The sequence below is a fragment of the Salmo salar genome, chromosome 17, assembly GCF_965601325.2.
Source record: "Salmo salar chromosome 17, fSalSal1, whole genome shotgun sequence".
NCBI lineage: Eukaryota > Metazoa > Chordata > Actinopteri > Salmoniformes > Salmonidae > Salmo > Salmo salar.
In genome coordinates, this window is record NC_138307.1 from 72,817,457 (window position 1) to 72,836,926 (window position 19,470).

The 19,470-nt window shown below is 39.9% G+C and overlaps 1 protein-coding gene across 1 annotated transcript; it reads left to right on the forward strand.

Moving 5' to 3' along the window:
* Positions 1-2,154: 2,154 nt before the first annotated feature.
* On the forward strand, positions 2,155-3,084 carry LOC145861422 (fish-egg lectin-like). Its single transcript, XM_082964072.1, has 3 exons — positions 2,155-2,302; positions 2,392-2,625; positions 2,791-3,084. Exons 1-3 carry the CDS (start codon positions 2,248-2,250, stop codon positions 3,075-3,077), a joined length of 576 nt encoding a protein of 191 aa, XP_082820198.1. The 5' UTR covers positions 2,155-2,247; the 3' UTR covers positions 3,078-3,084.
* Positions 3,085-19,470: the final 16,386 nt, after the last annotated feature.

Genomic DNA, 19,470 nt, shown 5'->3' on the forward strand with positions numbered 1-19,470 from the left:
GGAGGAGAGGAGGGTTGAGGAGGCAGAATCAGGAGATAGGTTGGAGAAGGTTTGAGCAGAGGGAAGAGATGATAGGATGGAAGAGGAGAGAGTAGCGGGAGAGAGAGAGCGAAGTTTGGGACGGCGCAATACCATCCGAGTAGGGGCAGAGTGAGAAGTGTTGGATGAGAGCAAGAGGGAAAAGGATACAAGGTAGTGGTCGGAGATTTGGAGGGGAGTTGCAATGAGATTAGTGGAAGAACAGCATCTAGTAAAGATGAGGTCAAGCGTATTGCCTGCCTTGTGAGTAGGGGGGGAAGGTGAGAGGGTGAGGTCAAAAGAGGAGAGGAGTGGAAAGAAGGAGGCAGAGAGGAATGAGTCAAAGGTAGACGTGGGGAGGTTAACCTCTTGGGGCTAGGTGGGACGCTAGCGTGCCACCCGTGGTGCACTCCATCAACAGCAGGTGCATTTCAAGAGCGGCAAATTTGAATCCAAATAAATGTCAAAATTCAAATTTTTCAAAAATACAACTATGTTACACCATTTGAAAGATAAACATCTCCTTAATCTAACCACGTTTTACGATTTCAAAAAGGTTTTACGGCGAAAGCATAAATTTAGAGTATGTTAGGACAGTACATTTACAAGAGTTGTGTGTAATGTTTTGTCAAGTCAAAGACAGGGTCACCAAAACCATAAAACCAGCTAAAATGATGCACTAACCTTTTACAATCTCCATCAGATGACACTCCTAGGACATTATGTTAGACAATGCATGCATTTTTAGTTCTATCAAGTTCATATTTATATACAAAAACAGCGTTTTACTATGGCATTGATGTTGAGGAAATCGTTTCCCTCCAATAACCGGCAGTCAAGTCAGCGTCAGAAATTAAATAATTAAAATTAGAAAACATTGGTAAAATATTATATTGTCATTTAAAGAATTATAGATTTACATCTCTTGAACGCAATCAACTTGCCAGATTTAAAAATAACCTTACTGGGAAATCACACTTTGCAATAATCTGAGCACTGCGCCCAGAAAAATACGCGTTGCGATACAGACTAGACGTCATGTTGGGGAGATCTAAAATCGAAAATACTATGTAAATAATCCATTACCTTTGATTCTCTTCATCAGATGTCACTTCCAGGTATCACAGGTCCATAACGAATGTAGTTTTGTTCAAAAAAGCTCATCATTTATGTCCAAAAATCTCCGTCTCGTTAGCACATGATGTAAGCCAGCCGGACTTCTCGTCATGAACGAGGGGAAAAAATATATTTCCGTTCGTTCAAACATGTCAAACGTTGTATAGCATAAATCATTAGGGCCTTTTTTAACCAGAACATGAATAATATTCAAGGTGGACGAATGCATACTCTTTTATAACGTATTGGAACGAGGGTACCCAACATGAAGTAGCGCGCCAGGTGTCTAATGGGACATCACCGTTCCATGGCTCTTGTTCGGTCAGATCTCCCTCCAGAAGACTCAAAACACTTTGTAAAGGCTGGTGACATCTAGTGGAAGCAATAGGAAGTGCCAAAATATTCCTAAACCCCTGTGTTTTTCAATGGGATAGGTTTAAAGTCAATACAACACATCAGGTATCCACTTCCTGTCAGAAAATGTCTCAGGGTTTTGCCTGCCAAATGAGTTCTGTTATACTCACAGACACCATTCAAACAGTTTTGGAAACTTTAGAGTGTTTTCTATCCATATATAATAAGTATATGCATATTCTAGTTACTGGGTAGGATTAGTAACCAGATTAAATCGGGTACATTTTTTTTATCCAGACGTGCAAATGCTGCCCCCTAGACCCAACAGGTTAAAACTTATATAATTGAGGTACATTTGTGTTTTATTTTGCATTCATTTAAAAGTATATTAGTTTTCTTTCACTTTGACACTACAGAGTATTTTGTGTAGATGGTTGACAATAAAATTGCTATTATCTTGCTATTATATCCGTTTTAATCCCACTTTGTGAATACAATCTGAAGAAATCCAAGGTGGGTGTGGACTTTCTATAGGCACTGTATTTCAAAATGTAAACAGAGAAAACGTGAGAAGAACAAAGGAACTCTCCTCTCCCCTCTCCCAGACACCGGACACCATCAAGTCTTCGCTAAACAGGTGGAACAGGAGCCATCATTGCTGACAGCTGTGTGCAGGGCTATAAAAGCGCAAAGTCTTCCAATGGGACAATTGAAGTCTGGTGTACAACCAAACGTATACTGTAGATCTACATAGACATCATGAGAGCCACTGCAGCCGTCCTATTGGTCCTCTGTTTCCTGACCATCAGTCATGGTAAGTTACCATCATCTGAAACATGCTTGATCAACTTGGAGTTGAAGTTTTTCTTGGTATACTCTACTCATATGTCTTTGTCTCCATAGCATGGGACTGTCAGGAGGTAGTAAACATCAAGAATCTGATGCAGATCGATGCAGGACTGGGGCAAGTGGTTGCTACGGACACAAGTCAAATCCCCTACTACCTGGTAGGTGATAAATGGATCCGTCTGCCTGGTTCCCTGAAGCATATCACTGTAGGACCAGCAGGGATCTGGGGTGTCAACAAGGACTATGCAATCTACAAGTATGTGGCCGGTAACTGGGTTCAAGCTGCAGGTAAGTGGAGAGCATTACTCAATATTTATCCAGAGGACACCTGCTTATTAGCTTTCCTGATACCATCAGGCTGTTGAAAAAAACGATTGATGTTTTAAATTGTAACTTGTAGGTAATTTGGCAGTACTCCTTGTTTGCTTGTCTGTCTGTCTTTGTGGTCTTCAGGCCTTCTGAAACAGTTGGATGCTGGAGGTGAACAGTTTATTGTGGGGGCTAACATGAACGATACTCCATACTGTCTGACAAGTAGTGCCACAGTTGGCTACAAGGGTCCAGGCTCACCCCTTCCATGGACAGGATTGCCAGGAGCTGTGAAGTACTACAGCTGCGGACGCTTTGGGTGCTGGGCAGTCAACAAGAATGATGATATCTACTTAATGAGTGTAAGATCTGGGAAAGAGTGTGAGAGCTGGAGTAGAGTAGTAGAGGATGGAGAGTGTCAGTTATTTTAAAACTGTTTCATATTATAACTGTTGAAATTGTCCTAAAACCCTGATTGTATCATTTTGTTTCCAGCTGAATCAAGACTGCCAAAACAAGGGGTGGAGTCACATTGAAGGCAAGCTTTCCATGATTGAGGTGGCAACTGATGGTAGTGTCTTTGGGGTCAACTCTGCGGGTAGTGTTTATACCAGGTAAGGTTGCTACTGAACTATGTGTATGGTCCACCCCCCCCCCCAACAGTATTAACTTGAAAATGACTTGTAATAATAACTTAAAATAATAATGGTATACCTTTAATTATAACTCTGATCCTTACAGTACATGCCATGTGAATCTCTTTACACAAAAACTAAAATACTGTAGGTACATGAATAAAATCAGTTAAATATAATCAGATCTAAACTTATAGGACTTATTAAGAAATGTGTAGACAGTGTACGATAAAATATGTAAAAGTTGGATGTCCTGTAAAGCTACAGTTTGGGATAAAAAACAACAACTTCCCAGACACCCCACCACTTGTTTGGGTAAACAGTTGAGGAATGTAGTTAGAGAAATGTAACCACTCTCACATTCATACATGGAGTTACGGATGCAAAGACACAACAATTTTTTGTTTACATTTTTTTTAACATGTTTTTTAAAGCAATACATTGTTTGTTTACAATAACATTGTTTACAAACAATTGAGTAAAAGCTTACATTTTGGCTTCTGATGTGGTTGAATAAAGCTCAAGAGGCAGAAGTTATATTCTTCAAAAATCAATGGCTATATTTAATTATTAAAGTCCCAAAATGGGTGTACTTAAAAAAATGGATAAGCTTTAAAACATGAACCCCAACCCTTTCTTCAACACAGAGACGGCATCACAGCCAGTAAACCAGAGGGCACCGGATGGAGCAATATCCCAATGGGCATGCTCATGGGCCACGTGACCTACGACCTGGGCCGTCTTTGGGTCGTCTCCAAGTCTGCCGTCACCATGGTGTGCACACATTAGCCTCTTCTCTGTAGCTGAAGGCCGTTCGGGATCTGTCTAAAGTTCACTGGCGAACTCATTGATCTCTCTTTCTGGAAAAGCCTTTAGTTCATAAAAATCCTTCATTTTAAAACCTATTGCTCTACCTATTATTTTCAGTTCTTCAATGATCTTATTGACATTTAAAAAAAATATCATTGAAGATTTTATATTTTCTTGACAACTCCTTGATTAACACTTCAATAGATCTTTGCCATGGAGGCTATTTAAGTGTAGTGTAAACTAGGGCACGGTCATGTTGCTCACAATCCACATGGGTTTTGCTGTGCTTCAGAGGTCATCAATAGGATTGGATGGAATCCTTGTCATTGTTTATTATCTCATTATATAATCATTTCCTGCAAAAATAAAGCATTCATTTTGAAACTATTGTAATTTCTGTGTTATTGTTTTTTTTTTAATGATATTGAACAGAGGGATTTTAGGTTGCTCTGCCAGTGGTGATTTTAGCATCGAAATCTTGGTGGGGCAAACTCAACCAATTTTTTTTTAGATACATGCCAGCAAAACCACTGCACAACACAAACTGCCCACAAACTGTTAAGCCCTACATAAAGCTATCCCAACAGCAGAGCTTCCTTTCAGCACCATGGAGAGAATCCTTACCACCACTACACCTAGCTCTCAGCGGAGCCTGGCAACCTGGTCTCAGAGTATTTAGTATTATTCTGTACGTAAATCCGAGACACTCAATTTAGTATGATATGTTACATTTCGTATGGGATGTATTCATTTGTGGATGTCCATTTCCATTTCGTATGATATGTTACGAATTACAATTGGTAGTATAAGTAAAAAATTTGCAAAGCGTACAATATGTTACACATTCTGGCTAAATGTCTAACGTTAGCTGGTTGGCTTTACTATTTTTAGTTAGGGGAATAACTTTTTCTTCCCTCCAAGCCTGAGGGCGCACACTTTCTAATGAAGATACGGCAAATAGGAGTGGCAATATCGTCCGCTATTATCCTCTCCAGCGTCCCGTCCCGTACGCGGGATCAAAATCCAGGGAAAACTCCTAGCGACATTAGCATAACGAAATGTAATATTTTTCTTTTTTCAAATATAGGACTGTCTCATATCGTTTTATAGATACACCTCTCCTGAATCGACCCACGTCGTCCGATTTCAAAAAGGTTTTACAGGAAAAGCAAATCATTAGATTATGTTAGAGGAGTCCATCGTAAAAGCAGCAACATAGCCATTTTCCGACCAACCACATGCATCACAAATAACCAAAAAACAGCTAAATGCAGCACTAACCTTTTACAAACTTCATCAGATGACACACCTAGGACATCATGTTACACAATGCATGCATTCTTTTGTTCAATAAAGTTCATATTTATATATGAAAACAGCATTTTACATCGGCGTCTGACATTGACTAACTATTTTCCCGTCAAATGCATCCAGGGAAACAGTGCTACAATTTACTGAATTACTATTCGAAAACATTTTTAAAATGTAATATTGTCATTCTAAGATTTATAGATGAATATCTCTTGAAAGCACCTGTCATACCAGATTTAAAAATAACTTTACTGGGTAATCACACTTAGCGATAAAAGGGGATGCGATACTCAGAAAATGAGCTAGTAAACCGAGCTCGGCGCCATCTTGGAACAATCGCATATCACATCTAATCTTGTATAATATTGTCAATAATCGCGTACCTTTAGTTGTCTTCATCAGAAAGCACTTCCAGGAATCCCAGGTCCACAACAGATGTATTTTCGGTCGAAAAAGTCCATCCTTTATGTTCCATTAGCTTGCTGTTGTTAGCGCTTCTGAATGCTGTATCCAAATGCTCTGCCGGGCTACATTTCAAAATATATATTTTTTTTCCCATTTAGGTTCGTTCAAACATGTCAAACGTTGTATAACATAAATCTTCAGGGCCTGTTTCAACAAGAGAGCCAATAAGATTCGAGGGGGACGATTGCATTGTGTTTCAAAACGTTTCGAAAGGTGGGGGTAGACAGGGCCGCCGGCGTCATAATGGTGATGGCCCTCCCCCTGTGACCAATTTCCAACGGGTCTCATTCACTGAGTTTCGACAGTAGAAGGCTCAAAACACTTTGTAAAGACTGGGGACATCTTGTGGAAGCAATAGGAAGTGCTTAATGAAAGATAGCTCACGGTGTGAATAATAGGCAACGACGTGAAGTTGAGTCCACAATTCAGAATTCCACTTCCTGTTTCAATCGGTCTCGGGGTTTTGACTGCCATATGAGTTCTGTTATACTCACAGACACCATTCAAACAGTTTTAGAAACTTTAGGGTGTTTTCTATCCACAGGTATTAATTATATGCATATCCTAGCTTCTGAGTTTGATTAGTAGGCCGTTGAAAATGGGCACGTATTTTTTCCAAAATGCGCTGTGGTGCCCCCTATCCTAGGGTAACGTCAAGAGGATTTATCCTAAGTAATTTTCCATCCAAGTTGTCAGACCCCAGTGACTTGTCATTGTTGATAGACATTTAACAACAAACAAAAAATTGTTTCTGGCATGTCATGCCTAAGTTTGCTATTCTTGCCAATGAAAAAATCATTAAAGTAGTTGGCAATACCAATGGGTTTTGTGATGAATGAGCAATCGGATTAAATGAATGATGGAGAGAAGTTTGCCTTTTTGCCCAAATTTTCATTGAAGGTACTCCAAAACATTTTACTATAATTCTTTATGCTATTTATCTTTGTTTCATAGTGTAGTTTCTTCTTTTCATTCAGTTTAGACACATGATTTCTCAATTTACAGTATGTTTGCCAATCGGTTGTACAGCCAGACCTATTTGCCATCACTTTTGCCTCATCCCTCTCAACCATACAATTTTTCAATTCCTCATGTGCCGGACTATAACGCTTTGGTGCTTAGCAACCTTATCAAAAAACTCTACAAATATACCACCTACCAAGTACAGTATGTGGGTCACAAAGGAAAACAACAGAAGCTTTAAAATCACTTATATCATGGCATCTTCGAATACTCGTTTTTAATTGTCTTGAAGGGCATTCTAGAGCGTGCATTATTTCTCTCTAACGAATGGTATATCAAAACATTAGAATTCAATGGCAAGTTCATTCTTACATGTTCTACATTTGAGCTGCTATTGAACCTACAAAAGTTCAATTCAAAACATTATTGTCATTGTTGAATTTGATTATCATAATAGCAGACCACGACTGATGGTTTGGTTAGCTAAACTGGTAAGTCTCTGTTTGGTTACCAAGACAACTATTGTAGCTATCTATACTGAACAAAAACATGCAACAATTTCAAAGATTTTACTGAGTTACAGTTTATTTTAGGAAATCATTAGGTCCTAATCTATGGATTTCACATGACTGGGAATACAGATATGCATCTGTTGGTCACAGATGCCATAAAAAAAAAAATGGGCCTCAGGATGTCATCATGGTATTTCTTTACATTGAAATTGCCATCAATAAAATGCACTTGTGTTCGTTGTCTGTAGCTTATGTCTGCGCATACTATAACCCTACACGCACTCGTTTCACTGCAAACCGCTCGCCCACACAAAGCCATACAGATGGACTGCATTAGGCCAGATGGACATACTGCCAAATTCTCTAAAAAGACTTTGGAGGCGGCTTATTGTAGAGAAATTAACATAAAATGATCTTGCAGCAGCTCTGGTGAACATTACTGCAGTCAGCTTGCCAAGTGCACGCTCCCTCAAAACTTGAGATATCTCTGACATTGTGTTGTGTGACAAAACTGACCTTTTATTCTCCCCAGCACCTGTGTAATGATCATGCTGTTTAATCAACAAGGCCAACTCAATCTACAGGTATGTCACCGGTAACTGAGTGCAAGCTGCAGGTAAGTGGAGAGCATTACTCAATATTTATCCGGTGGACACATGCTTCTTAGCTTTCCTGATACCATCAGGGTGTTCTTGAAAAATTATTCATGTTTTACAAGTTTAATATTGTTATTGTAAGTCATTTTGCAGTACTCACATATAAGTGCTACTTGTTTGATTGTCTGTGTGTCAGTCTGTCTTTATGGTCTTCAGGCCTTCTGAAGCAGGTGGATGCTGGAGGTGAACAGTTTATTGTGGGGGTCCACATGAAAGATACTTCATTCTGTCTGACATGTAGTGCCACAGTTGGCTACAAGGGTCCAGGCTCACCCCTTCCATGGACAGGATTGCCAGGAGCTGTGAAGTACTACAGCTGCGGACGCTTTGGGTGCTGGGCAGTCAACAAGAATGATGATATCTTCTTAATGAGTGTAAGATCTGGGAAAGAGTGTGAGAGCTGGAGTAGAGTAGTAGAGGATGAAGAGTGTCAGTTATTTTAAAACTGTTTCATATTATAACTGTTGAAATTGTCCTAAAACCCTGATTGTATCATTTTGTTTCCAGCTGAATCAAGACTGCCAAAACAAGGGGTGGAGTCACATTGATGGCAAGCTTTCCATGATTGAGGTGGCAACTGATGGTAGTGTCTTTGGGGTCAACTCTGCGGGTAGTGTTTATACCAGGTAAGGTTGCTACTGAACTATGTGTATAGTTCCACCCTTTCCCCCTCAACATTATTAACTTGAATATGACTTGTAATAAGAACTTACAATAATAATGATATACCTTTATGAATAACTCTGATCCTTACTGTTGTCATGACGTTGCCCTCTTTGGGTACAGCGAGCACTATTCCCCCCCTCCCTCTGCAACAGCCTTTTTCTATGCACCATCCCCCTACCTCTGTCTCCCACACCCAGGCTGCTGTGGTCAGAAGAGGTCGTAAATTCCTAGAGAAGATCCTGCCTCATGGCCAGACAGTATAGAGAGAGTGAGTTTTCATAGAGAGAACAAAGGAATTTCTTCCACCTCACAGAACTTGACAACCGAACAATATTCAGGTTCTGGAGAAGGTATAAAAGATCGGTGAAGAATCCAGCTACGAACTGGTCCGTTTGGTTCAATTTTGTGAAATTCATGAGAAACAATACAGCCACATTACCATAACCATGTTTATAGAAGAGTCTCAGGTATGAGACTTACATCTAATGGTTGTATAAAATGAATGAATAAGGATGAAGCTATTTGTGAGGTGATGGGATGCTATGTAATGATGTTAATGTGAGAGAATTGTATTTCTGTTTAAAGTTTCACTAAGTCATTGGCACGCCCCTAGGGGCACAGACAGGACCTGGCGTCATGAGACAGCCTTTTCGATGTTCCGAATAAAATCCCCACCTGGGTTTTCCCACTTCAGACCAGCTTACCTCGATAACGAGAGGGCCAAGGTTTGAGAGGAGACCAGCTTACCTCGATAATGAGATGGCTAAAGGTTGCAGACCCTGCATTTCTCTTGCTGAATCTTTTAACCATCCCATGTGGTTATACTCTTAGACTATTGATACCGACAGAATTAGAACAAGTCTTTGGTACTAATTACTAGTCTGCAGCTAGGAATTCGGTATCATTGAACGGGAAGACCGACAACCGCCGAAACACCTATCCTATAACGACATGAATGAATGTCACTCTGAACTATCCATTCTAACCACGACAGAGAGCGAGAGAGGGCGGACAGACTCTTCAACAGAAACGAACGTTTCAACAGAGATCCCGACGACACACTGAGCATAAATATATATATTGATTGCAATTGTGCCCGAATGAGTGAGCGTTCATGTGCAAAGGATTAGCATTTCAATTGTTATAATATTCAACTCTGTAGTGTCTCCTCAGCTGACCCCCCACTCCCCGTTTGTCTAACAAGCCGCCATGCCGGTTTAGCCCACTAGGGCACATTCCTCTATCATTTCTTTGTAACCATATCTACTGTTTGTTATGCATTTCTGTGAATTACTTAGTTAGTAAATAAATGATTTTAAGACAATTGATGTATGGATGACTCATAGTGAAGACTGGGTTCGTGCAGATAACCAACAATTTACGACGTTTGGAATGAGACTAACGCGAGGTAAATAATAATTTATTAATTCGAAGGCTAATTGATCACATATTAAAATATCTGAAAGTTATATTAGGAAAATTATAACTTTGTAATCTGAATATTTTCCTTGGTGCCCCGATTTCCTAGTTAATTACAGTTACATGATGAATCAGGTTAATCGCGTAATAATAATTACAGAGAGTTATTTGATAAATAAGTCTTCAGTTTTAATGATGCCAAAGACACGACTCTGTACATGCTTTGTGAGTGTCACGAATGTCGTTGTAATGATGGTCGGACCAAGATGCAGCGTGGGATAGGTTAATCATAATTTTATTTATGATAACCGGCAACAAAACAATAAAGAGTAACCATAAATATGATCCCCAATCAGAGACGACGATAGACAGCTGCCTCTGATTGGGAACCATACCAGGCCAACATAGAAATACAAAAAACTAGAGTACCCACCCTAGTCACACCCTGACCTAACCAAAATAGAGAATAAAAAGGCTCTCTAAGGTCAGGGCGTGACAGTGAAGCTCTTTAAAGAAACATTTAAATAGATACATAAATAAAATCTGTCAAATTAAATCAGATCTAAACATATAACAGACTTATAAAGAAATGTATAGACAGTGTAAGGTAAAATATGTAAAAGTTGAATGTCACAGACAGCAGTCACATGTAGCTAGACAACAGTCACATGTAGCTAGACAAATGTAACCTCTCTCAAATTTATACATAGAGCTATGAATGCACAGACAGACAAATGTATTTTTTATTTTTCTTTGAAACATGTTTATTAAAGCTGTACATTGTTTGTTTACAATAACATTGTTTACAAACAATTTAGTAAAAATGTACATTTTAGCTTCTGATGCGGTTGTATTAAGCCCAAGAGGCAGAAGTTATATTCTTCAAAAATCAATGGCTATATACAATTATTAAAGTCCGAAAATGTATGTACTTAAAAAAAGGATAAGCTTTAAACCGTGAACCCCAACCCTTTCTTCAACACAGAGACGGCATCACAGCCAGTAAACCAGAGGGCACCGGATGGAGCAATATCCCAATGGGCATGCTCATGGGCCACGTGACCTACGACCTGGGCCGTCTTTGGGTCGTCTCCAAGTCTGTACAGTACTTTATCTCTATCAATAGTAATCACTGATCTTACTGACATTTTTTTTAAATCATACATTTTTTGATCACTTCTTGATTAACACTTCAATAGATCTTTGCCATGGAGGCTATTAGATCATAATGTAAACTTGGGCAAGGTCATGTTGGTCACAATCCACATGTTTTGCTGTGCTTCAGAGGTCATCAATAGGGTTGAATGTAATCCTTCTCATTGCTTATTATCTTATGATATAATAATTTCCCGCAAAAATAAATCATTCAGTTTTAAACTTGTAATTTTTGTATAATCTTATTGAACAGGGGGAAGTTTAGGTTGCTCTGCCAGTGTTAATTTTAGCATGTAAATCTTGATGGGGCAAACTCAACCAATTTCTTTTTATACATGCCAGCAAAGCCCCTACACAACACAACATTAAAAAATACATTAATTGCACTATAAGGGTGAGAAACGGTGCCCACAAACTGTTAGGGCCTACATAAAGCTGTCCCAACAGCGGAGCTTTCCTTTCAGCACCATGGAGTATTTCCTTACCACCACTAGAGTTGGCTCTCAGCAGAGCCTGGCAACCTGGTCTCAGAGCATTCCGTATTATTCAGTATGTAAATTTACTTTTTAGTCATTTAGCAGACGCTCTTATCCAGAGCCACTTACAGTAGTGAATGCATACACTTCATACATTTTTTTTTTCTTCCCGTACTGGTCCCCCGTGGGAATCGAACCCACAACCCTGGCGTTGCAAACACTATGCTCTACCAACTGAGCCACACGGCACCATGAATCTAAACAGTCCATTTAGTATGACATGTTGCATTTCGTATGGTATGTATTCATTTGTGGATGTCCATCAGCCATCTCGTATGATATATTACAGATTACAATTGGTATTATGTTATGAATTTGCAACGCGTACAATATGTTACGAATTCTGGCTAGGTGGCTAACGTTAGATAGATGGCTAATGTTAGCGAGGCTAGGTTAGGGGTTAAGTTTAGGAGTTAGGTTAAAGGTTAGGAGAAGGGTTATGCTAAGTAGTTGCAAAGTAGCTAAACAGTAGTAAGTAGTTCAATTTGCCAATTCGCTAAAATGCTAAAGTAATCCGTGATGAGATTTGAACTAGCAACCTTTGGTTTTCTAGATGCTCCCTTTATACGCCCACACATCCACCCCGACTTAAGTAACCATCTGTCTTGTCTAACAATACCAAACCTAACATATCATACAAATTGTTTGAGTCCTGGACATATGTTTATGAGACCAGGCTAAGCATCGTCTGGCAGCGAAACAGTTTATTCAACTTCTTTTACTGCATTTAAAAAAAACGTAGCTGATATGGCTGACTTAAATAAATATGGTTTCTAGTGACTCCTTGTAGATTTGTGTAACTCGATAAGAACCACATTCTCCTTCAATAATAACAAATGCTGACATTAATCTAGACTTTTGAATCATACACAAACATTATTACATTTCTGTTCAGTAAATTCATGTTTGTTCTGGTCATTAACACTTATCTTTAAGTATAAGCAAGTGCAAGCAAACGAGCTGCGATGAGGTAGGCCTATTCCTTAAGCACTTTCAAAACGGACACAGACAGAAATTCAGATAGATGTTAGTTCAGATAAATTCAGCAAGATGTTGAGGCCTTAAAGAAGAGGCCTCAACATTTAATTTAAGTCACCACAGAGAGAGAGAGAGCGAGAGAGAGAGAGATGCGGTTAGCCTACCATTTTAAGTATTTTAATAGGCCTATAAGGTCTAAAAAGAAAGGAAAATACAATAATGAGGATCCACCTTTATAGACAATATACAGACACATTGCACAAACAAAACAACCCTTGCAATATCAACTGGAATTACATAGTGTCTATTACTGAACTTTTTGTTGAAAACAATATTTGAATGGGAAGAGACTGTCACTGGCAAACATGGTTAAAGACCCAACAACATTATATAGTATCCCCTCCTCGTGGAGAAAAGCACATTAACTTATTATAAGACACAAAGTATGCAAAACAATGAAAAGCATCATTCCAACATTACCTAAAATTATGAATAAGATACTAATGAGTATTCAGACCCCTTGACTTTTTCCACATTTTGTTATGTTACAGCCTTATTTTAAAATGGATTAAATTGTTTTTTTTATCCTTATCTATCTACACACAATACCCCATAATGACAAAGCAAAAACAGGTTTTTAGAATTATTTGCAAACGGAAATATCACAATTACATAGTATTCAGACCCTTTACTCAGTACTTTGTTGATGCACCTTAGGCAGCGAATACAGCCTCGAGTCTTTTTGGGTATGACTCGACAAGCTTGGCTCACCTTTTTTGGGGAGTTTCTCCCATACTTCTCTTTAGAGCCTCTCAAGCCCTGTCAGGTTGGATGGGGAGCGTCACTGCACAGCTATTTTCATGTGTCTCCAGAGATGTTCGATCGGGTTCAAGTCCAGGAACTGGCTGGGCCACTCAAGGACATTCAGAGGCTTGTCCCAAAGCCACTCCAGCGCTATCTTGGCTGTGTGCTTAGGGTCGTTGTCCTGTTGGAAGGTGAAGCTGGGCCCCAGTCGGAGGTCCTGAGCGCTCTGGAGCAGGTTTTCATCAAGGATCTCTCTGTACTTTCCTTTGTTCATCTTTCCTTTGATCCTGACTAGTCTCCAAGTCCCTGCCGCTGAAAATACAATGTCGCCCGGTTGGAATATTATCGCTATTTTACGAGAAAAATCGCATAACAATATATTTTAAACAGCGTTTGACATGCTTCGAAGTACGGTAATGAAATATTTTGAAAACAATTGTCACGAAATGCCGGCGCACAGAACAAAACGGAGCTATTTCAATTTAACTATGGATTATTTGGAACCAAAACAACATTTGTTGTTGAAGTAGAAGTTCTGGGAGTGCATTCTGACGAAGAACAGCAAAGGTAATCCAATTTTTCTTATAGTAAATCTGAGTTTGGTGAGGGCCAAACTTGGTGGGTGTCAAATTAGCTAGCCGTGATGGCTGGGCTATCTACTCAGAATATTGCAAAATGTGCTTTTGCCGAAAGCTATTTTAAAATCTGACACCGCGATTGCATAAAGGAGTTCTGTATCTATACTTCTTTAAATAATTGTTATGTATTCTGTGAATGTTAATCGTGAGTAATTTAGTAAATTCACCGGAAGTTTGCGGTGGGTATGCTAGTTCTGAACATCACATGCTAATGTAAAAAGCTGGTTTTTGATATAAATACGAACTTGATTGAACAAAACATGCATGTATTGTATAACATAATGTCCTAGGAGTGTCATCTGATGAAGATCATCAAAGGTTAGTGCTGCATTTAGCTGTGGTTTTGGTTTTTGCAAGCGTCCCACCTTGCCCAGGGAGGTTAAAGGTCTTACTTCGGCTATGGAGAGTGTGATCACACAGTCGTCCAGAACAGCTGATGCTCTCACGCATGCCTCAGTGTTGCTTGCCTTGAAGCGAGCATAGAAGTAATTTAGCTCGTCTAGTAGGCTCGTGTCACTGGGCAGCTTGCGGCTGTGCTTCCCTTTGTAGTCTTGTAATAGTTTGCAAGCCCTGCCACTTAGGACGAGCGTCGAAGCAGGTGGAGTATGATTCCATCTTAGCCCTTTATTGATGCTTTGCCTGTTTGATGGTTCGTCGCAGGGCATAGCAGGATTTCTTATAAACTTCTGGGTTAGAGTCCCACACCTTGAAAGTGGCAGCTCTCCCCACCTCCAGTTGACTCTCCAAAAAGTACGATCTTTGTCCCTATGTGCAGTTGCAAACCATAGTCTGGCTTTTTTCTGACGGTTTTGGAGCAGTGGCTTCTTCCTTGCTGAGCGGCCTTTCAGGTTATGTCGATATAGGACTCGTTTTACTGTGGATATAGATACTTTTGTACCTGTTTCCTCCAGCATCTTCACAAGGTCCTTTGCTGTTGTTCTGGGATTGATTTGCACTTTTCGCACCAAAGTACATTCATCTCTAGGAGACAGAACGCATCTCCTTCCTGAGCGGTATGACGGCTGCGTGGTCCCAAGGTGTTTATACTTGCATACTGTTGTTTGTTCAGATGAACGTGGTACCTTCAGGCGTTTGGGAATTGTTCTGAAGGATGAACCAGACTTGTGGAGGTAAACAACAAAGAAATTCTGAGGTCTTGGCTGATTTCTTTTGATTTTCCCATGATGGCAAGCAAAGAGGCATTGAGTTTGAAGGTAGGCCTTGAAATACATCCACAGGTACACCTTCAATTGACCCAAATTATGTCAATTCGTCTGTCAGGAAGCCATGATATCATTTTCTGGAATTTTCCAAGCTGTTTAAAGGCACAGTCAACTTAGTGTATGTAAACTTCTGACCCACTGGAATTGTGATACAGTGAATTCACAGGTAAACATCCAACTGTACATACTGACTCAGTAAATACAAAGTAATACAATGTAATTATATAGTAGTCATCTTTAGTCCTAAAGGTTAGTATTGAGGACCTTATAAGTACAAGATACTTTTATTTATCTATTACCATGTACTTACTACATGAATAACTTCAAATCAATCATCCTGACTTTGGTATTCTCACATGTTGTTTCTACAGTATGTACTTGTCTGATGGGTTGTAATGCTAGTTGACCCTCTCCTGTACAGCTCTCTGAGGGGTTGTATTGCTAGTTGACCCTCTCCTGTACAGCTGTCTGGGGGGTTGTAATGCTAGTTGACCCTCTCTTGTACAGCTGTCTGGGGGGTTGTAATGCTAGTTGACCCTCTCTTGTACAGCTGTCTGAGGGGTTGTAATGCTAGTTGAACCTCTCCTGTACAGCTGTCTGGGGGGTTGTAATGCTAGTTGACCCTCTCCTATACAGCTGTCTGAGGGGTTGTAATGCTAGTTGACCCTTTCCTATACAGCTGTCTAAGGGGTTGTATTGCTAGTTGACCCTCTCATATACAGCTGTCTGAGGGGTTGTAATGCTAGTTGACCCTCTCCTGTACAGCTGTCTGACGGGTTGTAATGCTAGTTGACCCTCTCCTGTACAGCTGTCTGGCGGGGTTGTAATGCTAGTTGACCCTATCATGTACAGCTGTCTGGGGGGTTGTAATGCTAGTTGACCCTCTCATGTACAGCTGTCTGGGGGGTTGTAATGCTAGTTGACCCTCTCATGTACAGCTGTCTGGGGGGTTGTAATGCTAGTTGACCCTCTCCTGTACAGCTGTCTGAGGGGTTGTAATGCTAGTTGACCCTCTCCTGTACAGCTGTCTGAGGGGTTGTAATGCTAGTTGACCCTCTCTTGTACAGCTGTCTGGGGGGTTGTAATGCTAGTTGACCCTCTCCTGTACAGCTGTCTGAGGGGTTGTAATGCTAGTTGACCCTCTCCTATACAGCTGTCTGAGGAGTTGTAATGCTAGTTGACCCTCTCTTGTACAGCTGTCTGAGGAGTTGTAATGCTAGTTGACCCTCTCTTGTACAGCTGTCTGGGGGGTTGTAATGCTAGTTGACCCTCTCCTATACAGCTGTCTGAGGGGTTGTATTGCTAGTTGACCCTCTCCTGTACAGCTGTCTGAGGGGTTGTAATGCTCGTTGACCCTCTCTTGTACAGCTGTCTGGGGGGTTGTAATGCTAGTTGACCCTCTCCTATACAGCTGTCTGAGGGGTTGTAATGCTAGTTGACCCTCTCTTGTACAGCTGTCTGGGGGGTTGTAATGCTAGTTGACCCTCTCCTATACAGCTGTCTGGGGGGTTGTAATGCTAGTTGACCCTCTCCTATACAGCTGTCTGAGGGGTTGTAATGCTAGTTGACCCTCTCCTGTACAGCTGTCTGAGGGGTTGTAATGCTAGTTGACCCTCTCCTATACAGCTGTCTGAGGGGTTGTATTGCTAGTTGACCCTCTCCTGTACAGCTGTCTGTGGAGTTGTAACGCTAGTTTTAAAGCTGATCTAAGATCATATTTTACAGTCAAGTTTATCTTTTGAGTCTCACAGCTGTTTGTCACTGGAAAATTTAGACAAAGCTCTCACATGTTGTTACAGTAACCAGACATTTTGTTTGTAAGACTATTTTATTCTAAAATGTATTTCTGTATTTAGTCCATTCATGGTAATACTTTATTTCAGCACTCTATGTTAATATTGTCATTCCTTGATTCACACCATGTCATCGATAGTTTTGGGTCATCTCCAAGTCTGGCTTCACCATGTAGTGCACACATTCATAATAATTAGTAGTGGGCAAAAACATCCATAATTCGATATGAGCAAGGCATTTGTGAATCCAATCCTTGTCATAGCTCATCATCTCTCATTATTTCATCATGATCATAGCCCGATCTACCATCAGTGTCCAATAACTAGGCACTCAGTCAATGTTCATAGTTCAATCTTACATGAGGATTCAGCATCCCATAACTAGGCATCAATCAATGTTGAAATAGTTAGGTCGCAGCCACGACATAAATGTAAAATTAAAAAAATGTAACTTAGAAAAAGTCCAGTGAGCTTAGATATGGCTGTACCTAAAATTGGGAAATTGTTGAGCTGGCATGGAATACTCCATCAACCCATTCTAATCAATGTGGAATTTTTAAAAATAATTTGTAAACTTAAATATTGAACTTTGAAACACAAATAGCTGAGTTGATCACACGAGAGTATATTTTGCAGAGACTGCTTGTGTCACGTCCTGACCATAGTAAGATGTCATTTTCTATAGTAGAGTAGGTCAGGGCGTGACAGAGGGTGTTTTGGGTTTATCTATGTCTATGTTTTAGTTCTAGTTTTTCTATTTCTATGTTGGGGTTGTTTGGGTTGATCTCCAATTGGAGGCAGCTGATCCTCGTTGCCTCTGATTGGAGATCGTATTTAAGTAGGGGTTTTTCTTCCTGGGTTTTGTGGGTAGTGGTTTTCTGTTTAGTGTATGTCACCTGACGGAACTGTTGTCGGTCGTTTTGTTTAAGTATTGTCACGTTCCTCGTATTCTCCCTCATCGGAAGATATGTCGAAATCACTCGATGACCAATACGCAGCAGGTTGACTGTTCCACATCATCTTTATTTTAGATGGAAACGACAAAACAAAATAAACACGCAGAGGAGAAAGGTGACAGTTTCACAGGTGAAACGAAACACAGTGCAAAATTACAATTACCCACAAAAATCAAACACAAACACACCCCACTATATGGGACTCTCAATCAAAGGCAGATAGACAACACCTGCCTTCAACTGAGAGTCCCAACCCCAATTAACCCAACAGACATACACTCACCAAACTCCACATAGAAATACCTAACCTAGAACCTACCCCAACACTCACAACCCCACTATACCATAACCAAACATAACTGCCACGTCCTGACCAAATATAATACAAAAAAACCTAAGTATATGGTCAGGACGTGACAAGTATATTCATTAAAAGTAAATATGAGCACTCTACACGCTGCGCCTTGGTCCCCTTTATACGACCCGTGTTACAGCTTGGTGGTTTAAAAAGTCATAGTCAGTAATGTAATAATACTCTTAGCAAAAATGATTATTTTTCATCATTTTTAATTTAAAATATATATAATCTATGAGAATAGAAGTGCATTCGGAAAGTATTCAGACCCAAAACTTTAGAAAACTCTGTTGGTTTAAAATGCATGTCTCATTAACACATTTCCCAGTGTGCTATCACTGAAATAACAGCCAACAATTGTCAATGTTGATATTCTATGTAAGGTTGTGATTCGTTGAAGTTGATAATAGATTGTTTCTTTTTTTTAACATATTTTTTTGGACTATAAATGGAACTAACAGAAATCGTGAAAATGGGTTTGCCCTGGCTACACTAATGAGAATGTTGTATCTCTTTATCTGATCTGTGGTTAAAGATTTGATAGAACTCACTGTCTTGTCGTGTGTAACGAGTGTCGTGTGTGGAGGACCAAGACGCAACAGGGAAGTGTATACTCATCTTCTCTTTTTAATATAAGAAGGAGAAACAAAAATAAACACGTATACAATTAACAGAAACAACACTAACAGTTCTGTCAGGTGACAAGCACAAAACAGACTACAACTACCCACAATACAAACACACCCCTAATTATAGGACCTTCAATCAGAGGCAACGATAGACAGCTGCCTCCAACTGAAGGCCCCAACACCAATTAACTAAACATAGAAATACAAATGACTAGACAGAACATAGAAATAAACTAACATAGAACAATAACAAAAACCCTTGACTAATAAATCAAATACCCCTCTCTACATGGACACATACACACAACCACCCTGAACCA